Source organism: Callithrix jacchus, chromosome 6 (genome assembly GCF_049354715.1).
Source record: "Callithrix jacchus isolate 240 chromosome 6, calJac240_pri, whole genome shotgun sequence".
Taxonomy (NCBI): domain Eukaryota; kingdom Metazoa; phylum Chordata; class Mammalia; order Primates; family Cebidae; genus Callithrix; species Callithrix jacchus.
The window spans coordinates 121,876,248-121,897,038 of NC_133507.1; the positions used below are offsets into that span (position 1 = coordinate 121,876,248).

At 40.9% G+C, this 20,791-nt stretch overlaps 1 protein-coding gene across 6 annotated transcripts in view; it reads left to right on the top strand.

Annotated features, from left to right (window-relative positions):
* The window catches only part of AOX2 (aldehyde oxidase 2), an 81,946-nt gene extending 62,576 nt beyond the window's left edge, over nt 1-19,370 (top strand). For 4 of the 6 annotated variants that reach the window (XM_054257760.2, XM_054257763.2, XM_054257761.2 and 1 more), the window contains 7 exons: nt 123-175; nt 2,184-2,298; nt 4,077-4,142; nt 4,255-4,443; nt 6,695-6,862; nt 14,837-14,958; nt 17,001-17,075. In XM_054257760.2, the coding sequence (XP_054113735.1) occupies nt 123-175; nt 2,184-2,298; nt 4,077-4,142; nt 4,255-4,443; nt 6,695-6,862; nt 14,837-14,920 (675 nt within the window). In that variant the 3' untranslated portion in view covers nt 14,921-14,958; nt 17,001-17,075. Of the gene's footprint in view, nt 1-122; nt 176-2,183; nt 2,299-4,076; nt 4,143-4,254; nt 4,444-6,694; nt 6,863-14,836; nt 14,959-17,000; nt 17,076-18,575 lie in introns of those variants that run through there. The other 2 variants (XM_017973606.5, XM_017973612.4) reach the window with 2 other exon arrangements.
* Nucleotides 19,371-20,791: the final 1,421 nt, after the last annotated feature.

Genomic DNA, 20,791 nt, shown 5'->3' on the forward strand with positions numbered 1-20,791 from the left:
CTATTATTGGTAGCAAAGCACCAGCAACAATTATGAGATGTCAATTTTAGATTGGATATTTTTGTTTTCACCTAGCAGATGGTACATTTATTTCGCTTTAACTAAATATGCCCATTCTGCAGATAGAAGCTGCATTTGAACAAAGAATCAGTCTCTCAGCCACTGGATACTTCAGGTAAATAAGATATTATTGTGATAATAATATCTTGATGTAGACAAGAAAATATGAGGTAACTCAGTCACTCTGTTGATAGCTATTGTGATACCTCAGTTCTTGTCTTCTTAGTTTAAAAGAATTTAAACAGACACACAGCAAAGCAAAAAGAAAAACACAAACAACAACAAAAGAGACACACAGGAAAAGAAGTGCAGCATAGAGTAATATATTGCAAAATAAAAGAGAATATTTTGAAAGTGAGGTTCAGAATAGACAGTACACCCTGAGAGAGAATTAAGGGTGGGCTGTTCATAAGGATGAGACAGCAAAGACTGGCACTGAGGAGGCTCCCTTTATGGAGGTCTTATACAATTATTCATAAGGAGGTAGGAAGAGTTGTTATTAGTAAGCACATTCTGGGTGGTCCGTTGGGTACACATGTGCAGCTGTACATGCTTGTTTATACATCACATGTCTTATTAGCATCTTAAATCTGTACCCAGGGGTGTGTTTTTTACTACTAAAATGAGCAAAGTGTCAGTTTGAGGACAGGTAAAATCAAAGGGTACATGCTCTCTAAAGGGCAAGTTGCCTACTGAAGATAGCCTTCCTTGAATGAGTGTGATTGCAATGGAAATGCTGAGGCTTCATTTTGAACGTACCATCACCACAGTGCTGGTGCTACATCCAGAGAACATGGTCACTTTCTTGACTATCTATCCTGTCTCAACTCTGAGCCACATAGCCCTCATTTGTAAAATACGTTTTTATTATGTGATTGCTGAGGTCCCTTCTAGGCCCAAAATTCTATGATTTCACATAGGCCTTTCAGTTATGTCCAAAAGATTATTAAATAATAAACATCCTTATTGGATAAAAAAAATTAGATGCTTGACTTAGAACACCTAATCATCATTTACTATTTATTTAATCATTATTTACAACATCTAATCATTGTTTTCTATTCTTTATTGTGAGTAGTAAAAATATATTATCATTAGAAATGACATGCATCCCAGTTTTACAAATCTCCCTCCCCTTACCATAAAACCTGTCTATTTTGAAGCTCCTTACTAGCAAGGAGAGAATGAGTGGGATGATAATCACCAGTCATTCAAATTCAAGAAACATATGACATTAGTTTTATAATCTAATGAAACAAACCACCAAACAGCACACACAGACACACATGCACAAACACACACACACACACACACACTCAGAGAATAGTAAAGCAAATCCTCGTGAAGAATGAGGAAAAAAGGAGATAACAGCCCAGCCCAGAGCCTTGTACATAATGAGTTCTAAATTCCCGGCCTGGCTCAGTGGCTCATGTCTATAGTCCCAGCACTTTGGGAGGCCGAGGCAGGTGGATCACCTGAGGTCAGGAGTTTGAGACCAGCCTGACCAACATGGAGAAACCCATCTCTCTAAAAATACAAAATAAACCAGGCGTGGTGGCATGCATATCATCCCAGCTACTTGGGTGCCTGAGGCAGGAGAATCACTTAAACCCGGGAGGTGAGGTGAAGGTTGCAGTGAGCCCAGATGACACCACTGCACTCCAGCCTGGGTGACAAGAGCAAAACTCCATCAATCAATCAATCAGTCAATCAATCAGTTTCTAAGTCCCATTACCCAAGAAGGGAGCAAACCAGCCCTCTATCTGAATACATATTTTATTATAAATTAATGCATTGAATTACCAGTCCTTTTTTTACCAACCCTGAATTACCATCAGCTCCCTGTGAGTTTGGTTAGCACTATCCATGGGGTCCCTGTGGGGAGATACCAGGATCCCGAAGGTGGTTTTTCCAGGGTGAGGCTTATCTCTTGGAGCATTTTACTCCACAAATGCTGCCTCTGTGATTTCTTCAAATGCACTAAACTCAACTGCATAATTTGTGGTAGTGAGAGACTGCATTTGTGCCCTCCCTGGGGAAAAAAAAATGAAATGCTACCATAAAACTTCAGTAACTTTTAAAATAAATCAACTCAAGCTAAAATGCTTTATTTCTTCCCTCAGGGGCTATAAGGCCTTCATGGACTGGGAGAAAGGGGTGGGGGACCCATTTCCTTACTATGTCTATGGAGCTGCCTGTTCTGAGGTTGAAATTGACTGCCTGACAGGTGCTCACAAGGTAAGTCAAGTCTAACTTTCCTCCTGGCAAGTCAAAACAACAAAAGTGTATTGTATAGTAAATAGCCCAATTCCATTATGTAGTTATCTTACAACAAAAACAAGTTTCTTTCAGTTCCATGGGAGGTTCCAGAGATCTAACCTTATTCTGAATTTCCACTTAAAAAGACAATATAGTAGTCAAAAAGGAATTGCTGATGACAGCCTAGAGTGTATTAAATTTTTTATTTCATTTAGACAACAAAATCACTTTCCAAGGTTTCTCCCAAAAACAGCTTCTATTTATAAAGAAAGGACATATTTCCTAATCTGAAGGAATAGCTAACTTAGTAAATAATCTTGAGCAAACATTTTGAAAGCACATAGCAATGTAGCTGTTTCTCCAAAGTCAATTATCCAAAAAGTATTACTGAAACAGATTTTGGGGGAAGGGAGGTGTGAAAATAATTTTTATATTTTCTATTTAATTGGACATCCAGAAACCATCCATTGGAGACAGGGAATCATACTTAACCCAAAATTAACAACTTGCATTATAAAGGATGCAATTTTACCCAAGGGCCTTTATATAAATCCCTAAAGAAATGAAACTTATGGGTATCTTCCAGAATTTATGATGCTAGAGAAGTTAACACTTGGTCTTTTCTGTGCCTTTCAGTTTACATTTACAGTTTAAGGTTCAATAATTTCAATATTCCTTTGGTCCCTTAAAATAGTTTATTTCTTAAAGAGGCAAAACTTCTTTTGACTAAAGAGAAATCAGAGAAATTCAATAACAGATCAATAACAGGCCTGTTGCAGCTGGCCATTTGTGGTTGGTGAACTAAATCATCCATCAGCTCAGTGTTAATGCACAGCCATCTCTTTCCACTGTCTAGTACTTGCAGTGCAAAACACACCAGGATTCAAAGTAGAAGTAAACTGACGGCTCACTCTGAGGTGTGTCCAGTCTCCCTCCCTATCTATCCAGGTTGAGAATAGATGAAGGCCAGTCCCAATGCCCAGAGTGGGTTGTCTGAGAGGCCAAGGTTTGAATCAAAAGAGAATTGCCAAGTCCAAAGGGCTAGATAGAAAGTAGGAGCCCAGGCATTGAGCCCAAACAGAGAATGACGATCTTGTCAAAACAAGCACTGGGAAATAGGAACACAAAGGAAGCCCTGAGATAGACCACAGGCACTTAGGGGCTTTTAGTAGCTCCTTAACAACCTGTATGCCCATGCCTGGTGCCAAAACAAGGGCTAGATTCGTGTGATGCTTCTCAGAGAAGGAAGTAGATTGGCAAGTCAAAGGTGGTCTTGACATTTGCCATTAATACCTTCCAAGATCTTGCAAATCCACAAACTCACATATGTCAGTATGGCTCTAGGATTTTCTCAGTAAAATGGGAACAGTACCACCTCCCACAAATTATCATGAGGACTACATGAGTTCATAAATTATATTCCAACAACAAATTCAGGTTGAGAATCAGATGAACAACCAGACACAACAATTATTTACCAAGTGACTCACTCAGACATACTAACATGTCATGGACTTTGGAGTCACTTAAGAGGAGTCAAAACTGCGAATGCACAAGATCTTCCAGGGTCATGGACAGTCCTAGCCCTCCACTTGAAGAATTCAGCAGACATCTTAACAGTGCTAATGTTGACAGGGTTCAGTGCAGTGTTAACTAACCAGCAGGAGTTCTGGAATAACTGGAGGCCATTTGAATATACCTGAAAATGATATTTTTAATTCAAGTTTTTATGGTGAGGTAATTTTTATTTTGGACAGAAAATCAGAACGGACATCGTCATGGATGCGTGTTGCAGCCTCAATCCGGCCATTGATATTGGGCAGGTAGGTGCTGGCCCACCTGGGTGGATGCTTCTTCCTGGGAGTCATTTCAGGGTAGATAAAGGCCTTCTAAAAATGACATAATGTCACAACACTTGAAATTGTCCACCTCCAGATTGAAGGTTCGTTTATTCAAGGAATGGGGCTTTATACCACTGAAGAACTGAAATATTCCCCAGAAGGTGTCCTGTACTCTCGGAGCCCAGATGAGTACAAAATTCCAGCCATCACTGATGTCCCAGAGGAGTTCAATGTCTCCTTGTTGCCACCGTCACACACCCCACTAACCATCTATTCATCTAAGGTAAGCACCCAAACCTATCAGGTAGCACATGGTAAATGAAAGTAGGCAGACAAAATAGTAAGTCAATGTTAACTGTTATCAGGAACAAATCCTACAGACTGTTAGAATTTGGAGATGGGAATCATGGGCCAAGGATTTTAATAATTTCCTCTTTCACTGAAAATTCTAAAACTTGACAAAAAGCTCTGACATCTTAACAGAATAACACTTTTACTTAAGATCCTGAAGACTACGATATTAAACGAGATCAGAGGCGCAATGTGACTGAAATCCTAGCAGCGGCACCATGGACAGAACCGCAGACTGAGGCTGCAGAAGACCTGGGTTCCTGCCACAGCCCTGTCCCCCTCTCCCCATGAGTTTAGGGAAATCACTTACTTCTGATAGGCTCAGGGTCCTTACCATACCCAGAAATGCATCTAGAACAGTGGGTCTCAACTGGGGGTGGGGGGCGTAGAAGAGGTGGTTTTGTACAGAGAATTATCTGGCACAAAATTTTAATAGCTTCAGAAAGCAGAGATAGCAACCCTTAGTAATTGCTAAAGTAATGAAACTGCAAATTAAAACAAAGATCATTATTTTTTTGCCTTGCTGTATACAGATTATGTGAAAACCACCCTCAGAGTAAAAACTTCATCTAGTTCCAAGAGGAATTTTATTAGAGGTAGAAAACAAAAACAAAACAACAACAACAACAAAAAACTTCATCTAGGTTTGAGATGTATTGTTAAAGTTTTTTGACTCCTCTTAAGACTTTAAAATCTTTCCCGGTCATGGTGGTGCACACCTGTGGCCCCAGCCACTCAGGAGGCTGAAGCAGGGGATCGCTTGAGCCCAGGAATTCAAGACCAGCCTGGGTAATAAATAAATAAGATTTTTGGGAGACTTTTTGCTAGTACCCCTCCCTCCAAAACGAAAGAATCCAACTACATCTGTAGAAATTTCATCATTTCCAAACTGGATCCCACTGTCAGCCCAGGAATGCCAGGGACTTCCTTGAAACCTATAATGATGAGGTCAGGGCAAACTTGAAAGGAAGGACAATCAATGGGGCCTTTGGATTCTCTTTCGACTGGAAATCACTCTAAGGGGCAAAGGCAAACGGCAGCTAAGAGCCCACAGAGAGCAGCTTTTAAGCCATCAAGAGTAACAGGGCAGACAGGCCCCTTGAATCCTTGTGGTTACAGACAGCCACTCACAAGCAGACACTCAAGAAAATCGTGGGTTTGCACGGAGGGTACTGGGTATAAACGACAGAGAGCTACCAGGTACTGGGAGCTGTGTTAGGTGCTTTCACACTTCCTGATCCTTGCAACACCCTATAAAGTAGGCATCACTACCCACATTTCATTGACAAAGGAACAGAGGAGATTATGTCACTTAGCTAGAGTAAGGGCCAGGATTCAGACTCAGTCTCACTAACTCACAGGTTGCAAATTGGTGGTCTACTGGCTAAAGCTAGCCTGAAGATGTACTTTTCTTTGGCCAACACAGTATTTTTACAAGTCAGGGAATTTTATATTAAAATACAGATATCTAAATTCTCTTGAGAAAATGGGAGATCCGGTAATTTTGGCTGCATTCCTGGAAAGGCAACAACTAGCTACAACCAAAGAACAGCTGCCCCTTGTAGATAGGACATGGAGGTGCTCTTCCTCACCTTAGCTTCCACTGCTCCTTATTGTCCTTCATCTGCCTGCATCACTCATTTACAATACCTGCCTGTTCCTTGCAGATGATAGGGTTATAACCTTTCATCTGGTATCAAAGTCTATACTCTTTTTTCTAGAGTACCCTGCCTCTCCTGACCCTGGAGTTAAAAAAGGCATTTTTCTCTCTGCTGGTCTAGCTGGCTAGTTCAATCCATTGAATGTGTTTTACTAAATAGGATACTTTCCCCTTACCACACAAAGACACTCATATACAGACAGACACACACACACACACACACACACACACACACACGCACACACGTACACACATATATACTTTTCCTATGGAACAAAATTTAACCCAGACAGGATTCAAGATCTGGGAAACTTAGATTATACTGGGATTTTTAAGACTACTCAAGCTTCATTCAGTCAGTAAGTCAGCCAATAAACATTTATTGAGAAGATTTTGTGTACGAAACACTTATGCAGGGATTGGGGATAGATACAATGGTGAACAAGACCTGAAGACCTGGCCCCTACCCTCTAGAGAGTTGTGGTGTAGTATGATGTTCTTAAACCAATGTGCCTTCTTACAGGGCCTTGGGGAGTCTGGGATGTTCCTGGGGTCATCTGTGTTCTTTGCCATTGCTGACGCTGTGGCCGCAGTACGAAGAGAAAGAGGCATAGCCGAGGACTTCACGGTGCAGAGTCCAGCAACGCCAGAATGGGTCCGAATGGCCTGTGCAGATCAATTCACAGAAATGGTATGGAATTGTTTATTTTCCTAAAAGATGATTTGTCTATTTCCTGCTTCTTAGACATCTTGGGTAAATTTATAACCTAATCTGTGTCTAGCTAATCAAATTATGAAATGAAAAAAGCAAATCACACAAATACACCTTGTGTACAGGTAATAATTTTAACTTTTAAAAAAGCATTTCCTACATTTTAATCTGATCGTCTTACCAACCCTGAAGTAGGATAATTTATTAATGTCATGCTGCAAAAAACTAATAGCTAAATAGAAAGCAGTTGACTGATTTCTCCAAACAATGGTTAAGTATTCCCTTCCTCCCTCTAGCCTACCAACTCCATCCTGCCCTTCAACAAAAACAAACTCACACATGCAGAAATCCATGTGTCATAGAGCCACGTTTGATAATGTCACTTTCTGTGTTCCCTATACAGAGAGTATACACAGACTGCCTGTCATTTAGAAGTAGGGTGATCCCATTGCCAGCTAGTACCTTTCTACTTCATTCTGTTTCATACCAATGCCTCCCAGCCCGGGAGGGAAAGGACTAGGTAGTTATCATCATGGATACACCCATGGCAAATCCCACCTGCTGAAGGTTACAGACAGGTAACTTTCCGGAGGTCATTGAGCTTAGCCTTTGCCAATTTCCTAAGCATCCTAATTTAAGTAATAGCTAGCATTGACTGAGCACCACACTAAACATTTTAGACATATTAGTCATTACTGCAATTCTATCAAGTAACTACTGGTATTTTCTTCATTTTACTATTGGTGAAATAGATGCAATAACTTGCCCAAGATCACACACCTAGCATTTAAGGGTTAAGATTCAAACCCAGACTGTCTGGCTTCACTATAATATATGGTCTCTCAGAGAGAAAACAGTTGATTCTCTACTTTGTAAAAAGAAATTTGTGTTTTCAAATCTGTATTAAAAGAGGCCAAAATACTTAACTGACCTCTCCAAAATAGCCAACCATAGAGTAAAAAGATCTTACAGAAATATTGCTTAAAAGGAAGTGTCATAATTATTAATTTCCTTCCCCTACAAGGCCTTTCCATCTTCAAATCTAACTCAACATGGTCACCCTGTAATTTCCCTCAAAGTCTATGGTTCTGACCCCCATCTGATTCCATTGTCTACAGCAATGATTACAATCACCTGCCTCTGGCTGGTCCCTCTTCAGATGGGCAGAGCTAGGGAACGGGCACCTCCTACCCACTCCAAGAATTCCTCCATGCCCATCGTGGCCTAGAGGTCAGTCATCTGCCCATTCCTCTGTGGTCACTGCGGAATGGTGTCATCTCATACCCCAAAAGTATAAACACTTCTGACCTTTAAAAAATATTCTCATTCACATTTTGCAATAATAAATACCCTTTTCTGGAATGAGGCAGATTAAGAAAACAAAAAAACACAACAAACAAAAAGATGCTTCTAATCTTCCTTTCTTGCCTGAGGTTAATGTTTTCAGTCTTCCATTGGCCTGGCTCCTAGAAAATGAATTCCTTCATATGTAAGGTTTCAGGCTGTTTTGAATACTCCAATTGTCTGGCAAAGTAGCTCTGTCATATTCAATGGGTAAGAAGTGTAACACTTCAATTTCATTTACCATTTGGGACTTAGCCTCTTAGCTACCTGGTCCATGTGATGACACCATATTTTCTCTCAAGTCTGATGGTTCCTTGATAAGACTGATATATCTTTGCAGATATAAATCATCTACTAATTTGTACCCATAAATCAAATGCTCAATGTTAGAATAACCTAGTGTTTTCTAAAATACTCATAGATACATAGTTTCTAAATATCACTTCAGGTAATAGCCTATGTTTGGTATTTTAGACCTCCTTTTAATAACATACATTGCATTTTGTCTTTGTACAAGTAACACATCCCTTATGGAAAAATTAGAAAATGCTGAAAATAATAAGGTGAAGTTAAAATCAGTCATAATCCCACCAAGCAGAACTAACTATAACCATGTTCTGGAGTATGAGTGTGCATGTGTGTACACTTTTAACCATCTTTTAATTTACATATGTTTACATGTACAATGTATCCTATTTGTAAACTCATTTAATTAAAATCAAAATGTCCTGAAATAAGTCTTTAAAAAGATTTGAACAGTATAATTGGGAATGACTCTGCTGAGCCTCAGTCACAGAAAATCTGGATTAGGAATTTCATGGGAAAAATATCCCATGAAACATCACTCAAAAAATAGTTGCTTAAACACAAAAAGAAAATACCTGGCCGAACTTGTTTATACTATAAACTCTTATTCTTTATCTGCAGCCATTGGAATAAATTTGAGGGGTGAGGGCAGGACAGAATGTTTTTAACTTTTCAGTAACAAACACCTTGTTATTAAGGCTACTTAGACCATATGGAGAATGACCATTTATCCTTTTTTCTTTTTTTTTTTTTCTTTCTTTTTTTTTGAGACAGGATCTTGCTCTGTTGCCCAGGCTAGAGTGCAGTGGTGGAATCTCAGCTCACTGTGACCTCCACCTCTCAGGTTCAAGCAATTCTCCTGCCTCAGCCTCCTGAGTAGCTGGGATTACAGGCATGTACCATCATGCCTGGCTAATTTTGGCATTTTTAGTAGAGATGGGGTTTCACCATGTTGGCCAGGCTTGTCTTGAACTCCTGGCCTCAGGTGATCTGCCTGCCTCAGCCTTCCACAGTGCTGGGATTACAGGTGTGAGCCACCGCACCCAGCCATGATTATTTATCCTTCATATTTCTCACGACCTACAATATTTCTAGCCATTGCACTGAATTCACATATATTTGAAACAGTGAGAAGAAAGCCCTCTCCAAATACTTAAGAAGACTTAAGTTACTTTGTTCAAGCCTCCAGACCCCCTCTCCTCAGCTGTTCACCATCAGAAGGAGGGGGCTGGTTAGAAGCCAGCCTTGATTGGAACCTCCCAAGGAGCGCAGAAAGGAGGAAGTCCTGAGTTTTAGTTTAAGAAAGAGGCTAAGAAACACACAAAATTTAGATTATTCTACTTTTACCTGTTGCAAGAAATGGCAATATTTCTTCATCCATATAGAAATATAAACAAGAAACCAAGAAGCCATCCTGCCATTTCTCTCACTCATACTCAGTCGCTAGTCCTTTCCCATGTCCTGTTCATTTTTACCCCCAACAATTTCTTGACCCAGTCCGTTTCCTCCATCCTTAACCACTATATTATTCCCGCAAACAGATGTTGAGCATCTAATGTATGCCAGGCATTGTTCTACAGAACAATTCTGGGGCTACAGTAGTGAATGAAACAGAGACCCCCGCCTTGGTGGAGTTTACTTTCTGGTGACCCTAAAGCTACCTACCATCTCTCCATCCTGGATCAAAGCTGCCTCCTGGCTGGTCTCCCTACACCTGCTGCAGCCAGAGCTTGTGGTGTGGCAAAGCAGACCATGCCGCACCAGCACACACATTGGAAAAAGCTTCCCTTTGCTCGTAGGAGATAGAAAACTTCTTAACTTGCCCTCCCAAGCCTACAAACCTTCAGAGTCCAGTATGGCCAACCCCACTCCCCTCTCCAGCCACATGTGACCCCACCCATCCACACCTGCCTTCTTCTGTCATTCCTCATGTTGAGGACAGAGACACTCCTGCTTTAGGGTCTCTGCCGTGCTCTTCCCTCTCCTTGGAACCATCTTCTTCTGTTCAGCTTGTTAACTCCTACTTGGCCTTAATCAAATTCAACAATTTCATTTGATCCCTTCCTTTCTGCATAGTTCGAGGTCCCAGGAATATAGCCCTCCTGAGTAGCTAGGATTACAGGCGCGTACCACCATGTGATACATGGTGAACCAGACTCACAGGTTCCTGCTCTCAAGGTATTGATAGCCTAGCAGGGAAGGACGACAAACAATGACTGTAAATTAAAAGTGTTTGGCTGACCCTGGGGTATCCTAATACATCCCATAGAACAAAGCCTTTCCGACTTAGCCTTGCGCTTTTCTTGAAGTCAGGGGGGCCATAGATGGGATCCCACTGTGGTTACTCATCATGCAGTTATTCATTCATTTAACATATTTATTAAGCAACTTCCATGTGCCAGGCACTGCTAGGAAACTAAAAAACTAGTGGTGAGCAAGGGCGTTCTCCATATGACATGAACCTTACATTCTGTGGGGAAAGCCAGACAGTAAACAAGTAAACAAATGCACAATATAATTGCAGATGGTGATGAATACTGTGAAGCAAAATTGAAGAGAAGGGAGCTAGAATGTGAAGGAGAGATTATTTGACTGTAGTTTGTTAGGGAAGTTCCCTCTGGGAATTTTCACATTTGAGCCAAAGCCTGAACAAAGCAAGGGAGCAAGTATAAAGCTAGCGATGGTACCAGGCTGAGACCAGCTCGTGCAAAGGCCCTGCAGCAGCTTCAAAAGAATCAAATTCGCTTGGGATTAAGTAGCCCTCAAAAGTGGCCCTCTTCTTAAGTGTATGATTTGCCTCTCTGGTAGAAGAATCTTACAATTGTTGTTCTTCCTGGCAGAGAGAGAAAATAGAATTTGTGGTCACACCATTCATTTTCACATCAGCAGAGTGAAACCTGGATAGTCCTTCCACTCAGCAGCTTTCCTCCTAGTCTGTATCACACTTCAGGCCTACTTCTTTAGACTTTTAGTGACTATAATTCATTCACCCCCATAGGAGGCACAGCAGGCCTCCTGAAGTTCGTATAGCCTGGTTGCTCACACAGACCAATCTCTAAAGCATCTTCGAACAAAACAAATATCAGAATTTACATTTTTAATACACTTGATCAAACTACAACATGGTTTTTAATTGAAATATATAATAATTCACACTGGTACACAATGCTGTCCCATGCAAATACAGAGAAAGAATGAGAAACAGATATTAACAGTCTTTGTATTGGGCCTTTGAATGCTCTTGTCAAAACACAGTTTGTTCTAATGAATAAGAAGGTCAGGGAGTCAGAATATCTGTGTACTAGAGCGTAAGTATTGAGAAGTTCAAGACCTCCTCTTTTAATTATCGTCTTAGACCCATAAGGTAAATAACAGCCTAACTAGATCTGTTTCTTAAACAGAAATGATGGTAAAAGCTCAGTGCTTTTCCCTTGCAATTAAATAAAATAATGCATGTAAAAATACTGTGTAAATATGAGTCACTCTAAATATTAGCATTAAGATCATCACCAAAAACCCATAAACTGTTAATGACCTTCTTCAAAATATGCCTCTCCCAAAGAGCTTGAAAAGTGTTTCCACATTAAATAAAGTTGACCTGCTAAGGCCAGAATAAACAACAACTCTTCTAACTAGCAGCCTCATGTTCATGGGTAAATTAGCTTCAAGAAAGGCAGGCATTGGTAAGAAGCCTAAGGCTTCTAAGCCTAAGGCCGGGCGCAGTGGCTCACGTTTGTAATCCCAGCACTTTGGGAGGCCGAGGCAGGTGGATCACGAGGTCAAGAGATCAAGACCATTCTGGTCAACATGGTGAAAACCTGTCTCTACTAAAAATGCAAAAAATTAGCTGGGCGTAGAGGCTTAAGCCTGTAATCCCAGCACTTTGGGAGGCCGAGGCGGGTGGATCACGAAGTCAAGAGATCGAAACCATCTTGGTCAACAAGGTGAAACCCCGTCTCTACTAAAAATACAAAAAATTAGCTGGGCATGGTGGCGCGTGCCTGTAATCCCAGCTACTCAGGAGGCTGAGGCAGGAGAATTGCCTGAACCCAGGAGGTGGAGGTTGCGGTGAGCCGAGATCGCGCCATTGCACTCCAGCCTGGGTAACAAGAGCGAAACTCCGTCTCAAAAAAAAAGAAGCCTAAGGCATGTTTGTTACCAAAAATAATAATAATAATAATTCTACTGTATGAATGAGCAATTTACTATGTCAAAAGGTTTTTTTTTCTTTCTTTTTTTTTTTTTAACATGTTCGGGTTTGTTTAACCTTAATCACAGCATCGCTGGCTGTGTTTTTACACGGGCTGTTTCTCAGGTGGTGAAATTCCGGTGAGGACAGTGTTGCTGGTGATGGTTTCTACTCTGAGCCCAGTAGGGCAGCCTGGCTCAGCTAGGCATGGCCAGAGACAGTCTTTATGTAATTTCCTTTTTGGTGATGGGAGAAAAAAATATATATATTTCTTGGAAAATGTGTTTTGTACAGTCATCTTAAATTCCACAAGGGGAAAAAAAAGTAAACTTCCCTTAAAGATATACATAAATACATATTTAACACTTTCAAATTAGGACTTCTTAGAAACAGTGATTTCATTTTTTTAAAAAAATCTTTAGGATTCAGAGACATGAGGGGTTCCACACTCTCAAAAATTAGAAAAATACTGCCCTGGAGAATGTGGAATAGGTCAGACTTTAAAAAAAAAAAAAAATCATGTTATCTTAATATCACCAGCAGCAAAACATATTTATTGAGTAATCACAAAATGTCCTGTATGTGGGCTGCCATAGTGGGAGGCCATGTAAAGCCAATTAGCAGCTTCAGTTTCCATCTCCTGGAAGTTAAAATCAGACAACTCAGCTTGGAAACAAGTTAATAAACAAGTTTCAGCTTACCCCACTTCTGAAGGGGCAGCCTGGAACATGCTGACTCACAAGAACTCCTTGCAACCATAACAAATGGCTAATGTCCTGCGTTACACTGACGCATGATTTTATCATAACCTAGTGGAGAAAACTCCTTCATTCTTAGTTCAGTCCTCAATTCCAAATGGCCATGCCTGTCCTTCATAGAATCTGCTATTCTGAGATGGACCAATGGCTGGTTTCCAAAGTCCTTCACCTTCTTCCCACGCCGCAAACCCTAATGCCATCTCCATCTACAGACTCCCCTCCCTTTACAGCACTGAGTCTCTCACATCCCTACCTCTCATTTCCCCTCCCTGCTTCTTTTTCATTTCTAGATGCCCAGACTCAGTAAGAGTTGGCAGCATTAAAAGCGCCACCTGTTTAGTTCAGTAACTGGAGCCCTTCCTCCCTGATGAAGGAGGAGAGGCACGTGAACATTTCGCATATTGTCAGCAGCCTGGTTTACCCACTCCTCTCAGGCGGTTCACTTCCGAACACTAGCCATTCAAGATGAAGCCTGTTCAACCCCATGCTCCACACACAGCTGTGGATTTATCTGAGCTGGGGGAGACGTACTACCAGCCCTACAAGACTGCCTCTCTGTTTCTTAGGGCTCATAGACCACAACATGTGAAAACATGAAATCTCCAGCCTGTTCAGCTAAAATCTAAGCTACAGATAATTGGCAGGGCCTTAGACCAGCACAGACATGCTTCGGTTACGTGGATTCCTTGAGATGGAACACAGAGCAGACTGCACAGCTCAGACAGACTGAGAGTCTCCCTTGGTGTCTTCCTCAGAATGCTCAACCTACTGTCCTGTTCCCATAAACACACACACATACATGCATGCGTGCACGCACACAGACACATGCACGCACATACTCAGGCATGTACTCATTCTTAACCACATTCTTCTAGCCTCTCATGCTGTCTTGAAAGAGGTTTTATTGGCTCCAATGTGAAACTGCTTCCACATTGAATACGTTTGTCCCAGGATACAGGGACTGAATCTTTTCCCTGCAGTGTTTGGTGACATTTCACAGAGTAGCTATTCTTACTTCTGAAGGGAGATTCTCTGATACTGTTATTGAATGTATATTTTTGTATCTAAAAACTCTCCTATGTGATCTCTTCCTCCTTAGGTTTGTAGCAGCAGAGGAAAAGGAGAGATAGGGAGAACACCTAAAAAGGAAAAGGCAAAAGCTGGAAGCATTCCTCAGTTTAAGAGAGGAAATAAGAGATGCAGCATATAAAACAGGAGAAAAGACAACCATCTCATCCTGCCAGGGAGAAGAGTTACAATGAACTGTTTTAGCTTAGTGCTTGAGACAGGCCCCAAGTCAGAGTGTATCTGGGTTTCAATTCCAGCTCTATCTTTTTCTTTTTTTTTTTCTTTTAGATGGAGCCTTGCTCTGTCACCCAGGCTGAAGTTCAGTGGCACGATATCAGCTCACTGCAACCCCCGCCTCCCAGGTTCAAGTGATCCTCCCACCTCAGCCTCCCAAGCAGCTGGGACTACAGGTGCACACCACCACACCCAGCTAGTTTTCATATTTTTGGTAGAGACAAGGTTTCATCATGTTGCCCAGGCTGGTCTCAAACTCCTGAGCTCAAGCGATCTGCCCACCTCAGCCTCCCAAAGTGCTGGGATTACAGGCATGAGGCACTGCACCCGGCTCCAGCTCTACCTTTGATGCTTTATTTAACTTCTCTGATCACTCAGTTTTCTTATCTATAAAATGAGGGACAGGTGGGGTATGGAGAGAATAACTCTAGTTACTTTAAAGGTTTGTTGTAAGAATTGAATAAGATAATATATAAAGCAGTTAGCAGTTGTTGCACATAGTAAATGGTCAATACATACTGATGATGATGATGGTGAAGACGATTGAGTCAGGGATCCCTAGGACCACCCTTAGGTTTAACGATTCACTAGAAGTGCCCAGGCACAGTGACTCTCACCTGTAATCCCAGCGCTTGGAAGGCTGAGGCAGGAGGATCACTTGAGATCAGGAGTTTGAGACCAGCCTGGGCAACAAAGCAAGATGGTGTCTTCACTAACAAACAAAAAAATTAGCTAGGCATGGTGGCCCATGCCCATAGTCTCAGCTACTCAGGAGGCTAAGGTGAGGGGATCGCTTGAGCCCAGGAGTTCGAGGCTGCAGTGAGCTATGGTTTGGCCACTGCACTCAAGCCTGGGTGACAGGGCAGGACATTTGTCTTAAAAAAGAGAGAGAGAGAGACTAAAAATTCCATAACTTTAGTAGAAGAGTAGACTCAAATCTCCCATAGGCTAAACTGAGGAGTTTTGCCTTGTGTCCAGCCCAGACCTTGCAGAACAGGCTCATTCTAAAGAAGAGAGCCAAGCAGCTCTCACAGGAGCAGCTAAGAAGAGAATAGGGAAGGCCCTTTGGGAAGGCAAACCTAGCTCTTCATTTGCATTTCAATATAGAGGGCAAAAAGCAAGAACGAATTTAGGAAAATGTCCTGAGTGGTAGAAGTTGGGTGAATTACTTGGCTTTTTGTATTGTGGTGAAACAAATACCTATTAGTAAAGGGGAGAAAGCGCTTTGGAACCCTCATAGCTTACCATCGTCAAGGAAAAGTTTGCTTTGCTTTGTAACATATTTGTAACTAAAAGTCAACCCTCCAAACCAAAACGTAACAGGGGAGAGCAGGGATGTGTGTTCTGCTTTGGGGATGAACCTAAAGGGGAAAATTCCCTGAAGAGGAGACAGGCGTTGAGGACCATGAGAAAGGATGAACAATTCTTGGGACTTGTAGTCCAGGAGAGTGAAACGAGGCTGGGGTTTAACCAGCAAGAACACGTCACACAACCCCTTTGGCTAAAGGTGCCGACAGGGCTGTTATCTTACCACTGTGGAGGAGTCTAGGTGTGTGGGCTCAGTGTGTACACCACCCAACCTAGCCACATCCCCACTCCCAGATGAATTCATAGGAGGTATAATTCTCTTTGAACTCTTATCTGGAAAGCAAAGAAGATAGGAAACTAATTGAAGTGCCCTCTTACTAAGCTGAGCATGGTGGCTCACGCTTGTAATCCCAGCACTATGGGAGGCCAAGGCAGGTGGATCACTTGAGACCAGGAGTTCCAGACCAACCTGGCCAACATGGTGAAACCCCATATCTACTAAATACAAAAATGAGCCAGGCGTGGTGGTGAACACCTGTAATCCCAGCTACTCAGGAGACTGAAGCATGAGAATCACTTGAACCTGGGAAGAGGAGGTTGCTGTGAGTTGAAATCATACCACTGCACTCCAGCCTGGGTGGCAGAGCAAGACTCTGTCTCAAAAAAATAAAAAAGTCTGAAGTGCCCTCTTACTTAGCAACATTAGGTATAGCAGAGAGGACAACACAAACCCACCTTCTTTTCACAGTTGTCATTTGAAAGGAATAACACAGTCCCATGCCCCAGGAGCCAGGAACATCCAGCCTCCTCTCATCCAAAAAATTTTTTAAACCCAAGATCTGATGTAATGCTCCTGTTGAATTATTAAAGTGGTATTATGGTATATTATTTAATTTGCTTTCTTTCTTAGATCCCAAGAGATGACCCTAAGACATTTAAACCTTGGTCTATCCCTATCGCATAACACTGGTATTTCCTAAAAGGTAAGATCAATAAACTAAAAGAGTATTATTCAAAGAATGGGGAAGAAGCAAACAATCCAGTGGCTTTCACACTGGGTTCTACAGAAATCAAGGATTGCACAAGTGCTTAAATCATGCTTCATTTTAAAGTCAATGTATCTTATCCAATATTTAAGACCGTTAACCCGAAATATGTATGCATTCTTTGGGGAACTGACAAAGGAAGGCCAGGGTGTTTTAACCAACATGGTGGTTTTTCTTTTTATTTTAAAATAAAATATGAGGATACACTGGATTAAAATATTTAAAGATCCTACTCCCTGATTCTTCTAAGAATCACAACCAGAATGCAAAACACCAAATTGAAATCTGCTGATTACTCCATTTATAATTAACTAGCACTGTTTGGAAGGGTTATCTATCTGTATTCACTGAATTCAACTGCTGCAATTTTGTGCTGCTGCTTAACACAACACAGAGAGCACTGAAGGCTTTGGAGAGTGGCCACAGAAACTCCTTGGGAAATACATGCTGATAAGAAGAAACACTGTTTTTTGTTAGAAAATTAAACTTCTATGTTCTGCACACTAACAGGGCAACAACTGAAAACACTGTGGAAGAGAAAGAACTATGGCATACACTCAGAAAAAAAATAAAATTTTTTATTAAAATCTAATTTTCCAATGTAATCGGGGTCTTGCTATGTCACCCAGGTTAGTCTTGAACTTCTGGGCTCAAGTGATCCTCCCATTCTGGCCTCCCAAAGTGCTGAGATTACAGGCATGAGTCACTGTGCCCAGCCTACAGACTTTAAAATAAAGACCATCCTCTGCTATGCATGGTTGCTCATTCCTGTAATTTCAGCACTTTGGGAGGCCAGAATGGGAGGATCACTTGAGCCCAGGAGTTCAAGACCAACCTGGGTGACACAGCAAGACCCCGTCTCTCTTTTTTTATTAAAATTTAAAATTTAAGAAATTTTTAAAAGACCATCCTCAAATTGCAAGACAAATTTAAAAAGCAAAAAACCTCTTGTCACTTTACCACTTATAACTACTTCTGTGTGTCAGAATGTTATCCATGCCTTGTAGTCAAAACAAGATGCACATATAAATTGCATTCTGAGTCTGTAACTGTCATCCTTTACCTGCAATTTCAAATTCTTAGATTCTTCAAAGTAACATAATTGCTCTTACATATTTGCTTTATAAGGAAGTGTTCAACATTAATCTTATAAATTAAATTTATACCACACTAAAAACATACATGTGAGTGTGTTCCCCATAACATTTTAAACCTCTTGCTAAAAATACTCAAAATCCTCTGATGTTATCCAGTTTCTTATTTTATAAATGAAGGCATGGAGGCCCCAGGAGAATGAGTAACTACCCAAATGCACTTATTCATAACTGTAAATCTTACCAACCCAATTGTCAGTTATTTATTGTTCTTCTCCCTAAATATGAAATTGAGAGATTTGTACACTTTGTTTCATAATTATTGTCTTTTCTTCTTTTTTCCAGGTGTTTCAGTTTTTCACCAGTAAAAAGATGGCTTGTTAATCCTAAGTGGGTGCCAAACTGATACTCTTATACTGTTGTAGAAAAAAAAAGACACAAAATTTAGAAACATTATCCAGCTCTGATTATATTAACCCAATGAATCATTATTTACAAAGTATTTTACTTAGACTTTCCAGCCTAGAAGCCACCAGCAAAGCACTTCTATATCCACAGCAAGCAAGTTTAATTTTGATTTGTTTCTGAAAAGATCATATAAACATGGATGTAAAAGCAAATTTTTCCTTTCTGTGTCCATCCAATCTAACTGGACTGGTAATACAGGTTGTGGTCATCGAACGAATGACACTTCTTGGTAGATAAATATATGATGATTTTCCCAGTGTATTTGATTCAGTAACCACAAGAGAGTTCTGCAAGTTTTGTTTTGCCATGGATCAGCCATAGGTCTATGTACGTGCATTTGACAGCAAAGAAGTGGTATTTCCCTCATGTAGATCTACTATTCAATTGATTAACATTCTTTTGGATTGGGAAAAGGGGATAAAGCAATATAAAAAGTTTGCCTTACCATGTGTATTATTTTAAATGACAGTAAATACAATTGTATTTTTTTTTTTTTCTTAGAATTTGGTCAGTTGGAGATAAGGATGGTTACTGGGTATTTATTTTCCATTTGTCATAGTTGAAAACTATTAAGCACTAAAAATAGAGGGGCTTGAATAAAAATTATTTCTGTGAATTGATGCAGTAAAACCTGGATGGCATGGATGTTAATAAAATACTTCATTAAAAAGATACAGTTGAAGCCATATATTTGAAACCAGTTCTTTGGGCTCAATAAACATCATTAAAATATGAAACCGACTAAAATTTTTAAATAAGTAATACATTAACATGGCTTGGATGTTTAAAAAAAGATAAAGCAAAGACTTACTCTCACACTGCTATGGCCTGAATGTTTATGTCCCCCCAGAATTCACACATTCAAACCGAAACCCCAAAGCAGTGGTATTTTTGTTTGTTTGTTTGCCCGTTTGTTGTTGTTGTTATAAGATACTAGGTCCTAGAAAAGGTGGCATTAAGAGTTGGGGCCATTGGGAAGTGATTAGGTCATGAGGGCTCCACCTTCATGAATGAGATTAGTGCCCTTATGAAATAGACGCCCAAGAGCAAGGCAACCTCCTTCACCATGTGAGAACACTGCAAAAAGACATCGTCTATGAACCAGAGAGGGGCCCCTCATCAAATACTGAATCTGTTAGCACCTGGATCTTGGACTTCCCAGCCTCCAGAACTGTGAGTAAAACATTTCTGTTTATAAGCCACTTAGTTTATGGTATTTTTGTTATAGCAGCCCAAACCAACTAAGACACATACCACCCCCATCCATCCAATTCTCACACATGTACAGAGTGTAACTTCTGCTCTCCCAGAAGCCCCAGTATGTAGCCTGTCCCAGAATGCCCAGCCACATTTGGCAAAATCAGAGCTACTCAGCTGGCCCTACAAACGGACAGGACACAATGGCCAAATGTCAGAATGTTTGAAGAACGTTAGGGCAACAGGACAAGTACCCGGCTCCTGCCCCTATTTTCACACCTGCTGTGTGCCTTCTCTTTGTCTAGACATTCCACCCTACCCACTTCCCGGCATCCATGGCAGCCTGGTGGTACCTATAAGGGTGAGGAACCGTAACCCTTAATGCTCATTGTGGGCTTCATGGAGCCTCCTATTTCTTACTCTCTGGGACTTGGAGCACAGGAGATATTTGTACTTTTGCCTTCTGAGTCTGGGTTCTCTGAGTAGGTTTTCTTTCTTGTAAAGAAAGCCTGCTCCCTGTTCCACCCTAGAACAGTGAAAATTAACATTGTATCTGCTTCATAGAATTGTGCAGACAAATAGCAAAAAGATATGCTTTCTAATTTTTAAGACGTCAAAAGAAAGTCAAAAAATTAGGCAGAAATAGTTGGAGACAGAAAATAAAGGAATTTTCTCAGTCCCCCCACACAACCCTGAAAGTTAATGTTACCATGCCACTGAGTACAAAGCAATAGCGTTCCTTCCTTTGCCGAGGCACAGTAGGACAGGCTCCCCTGTGCTCCTGTAACTCCACATTTAGATAATTTTACTAAATGTGAAATTCAGTAAACTTCACATTTAGTCTTGCTCCAAACCATTCTGCACATAACGGCCAAGATAATCTTTCTCAACATCTG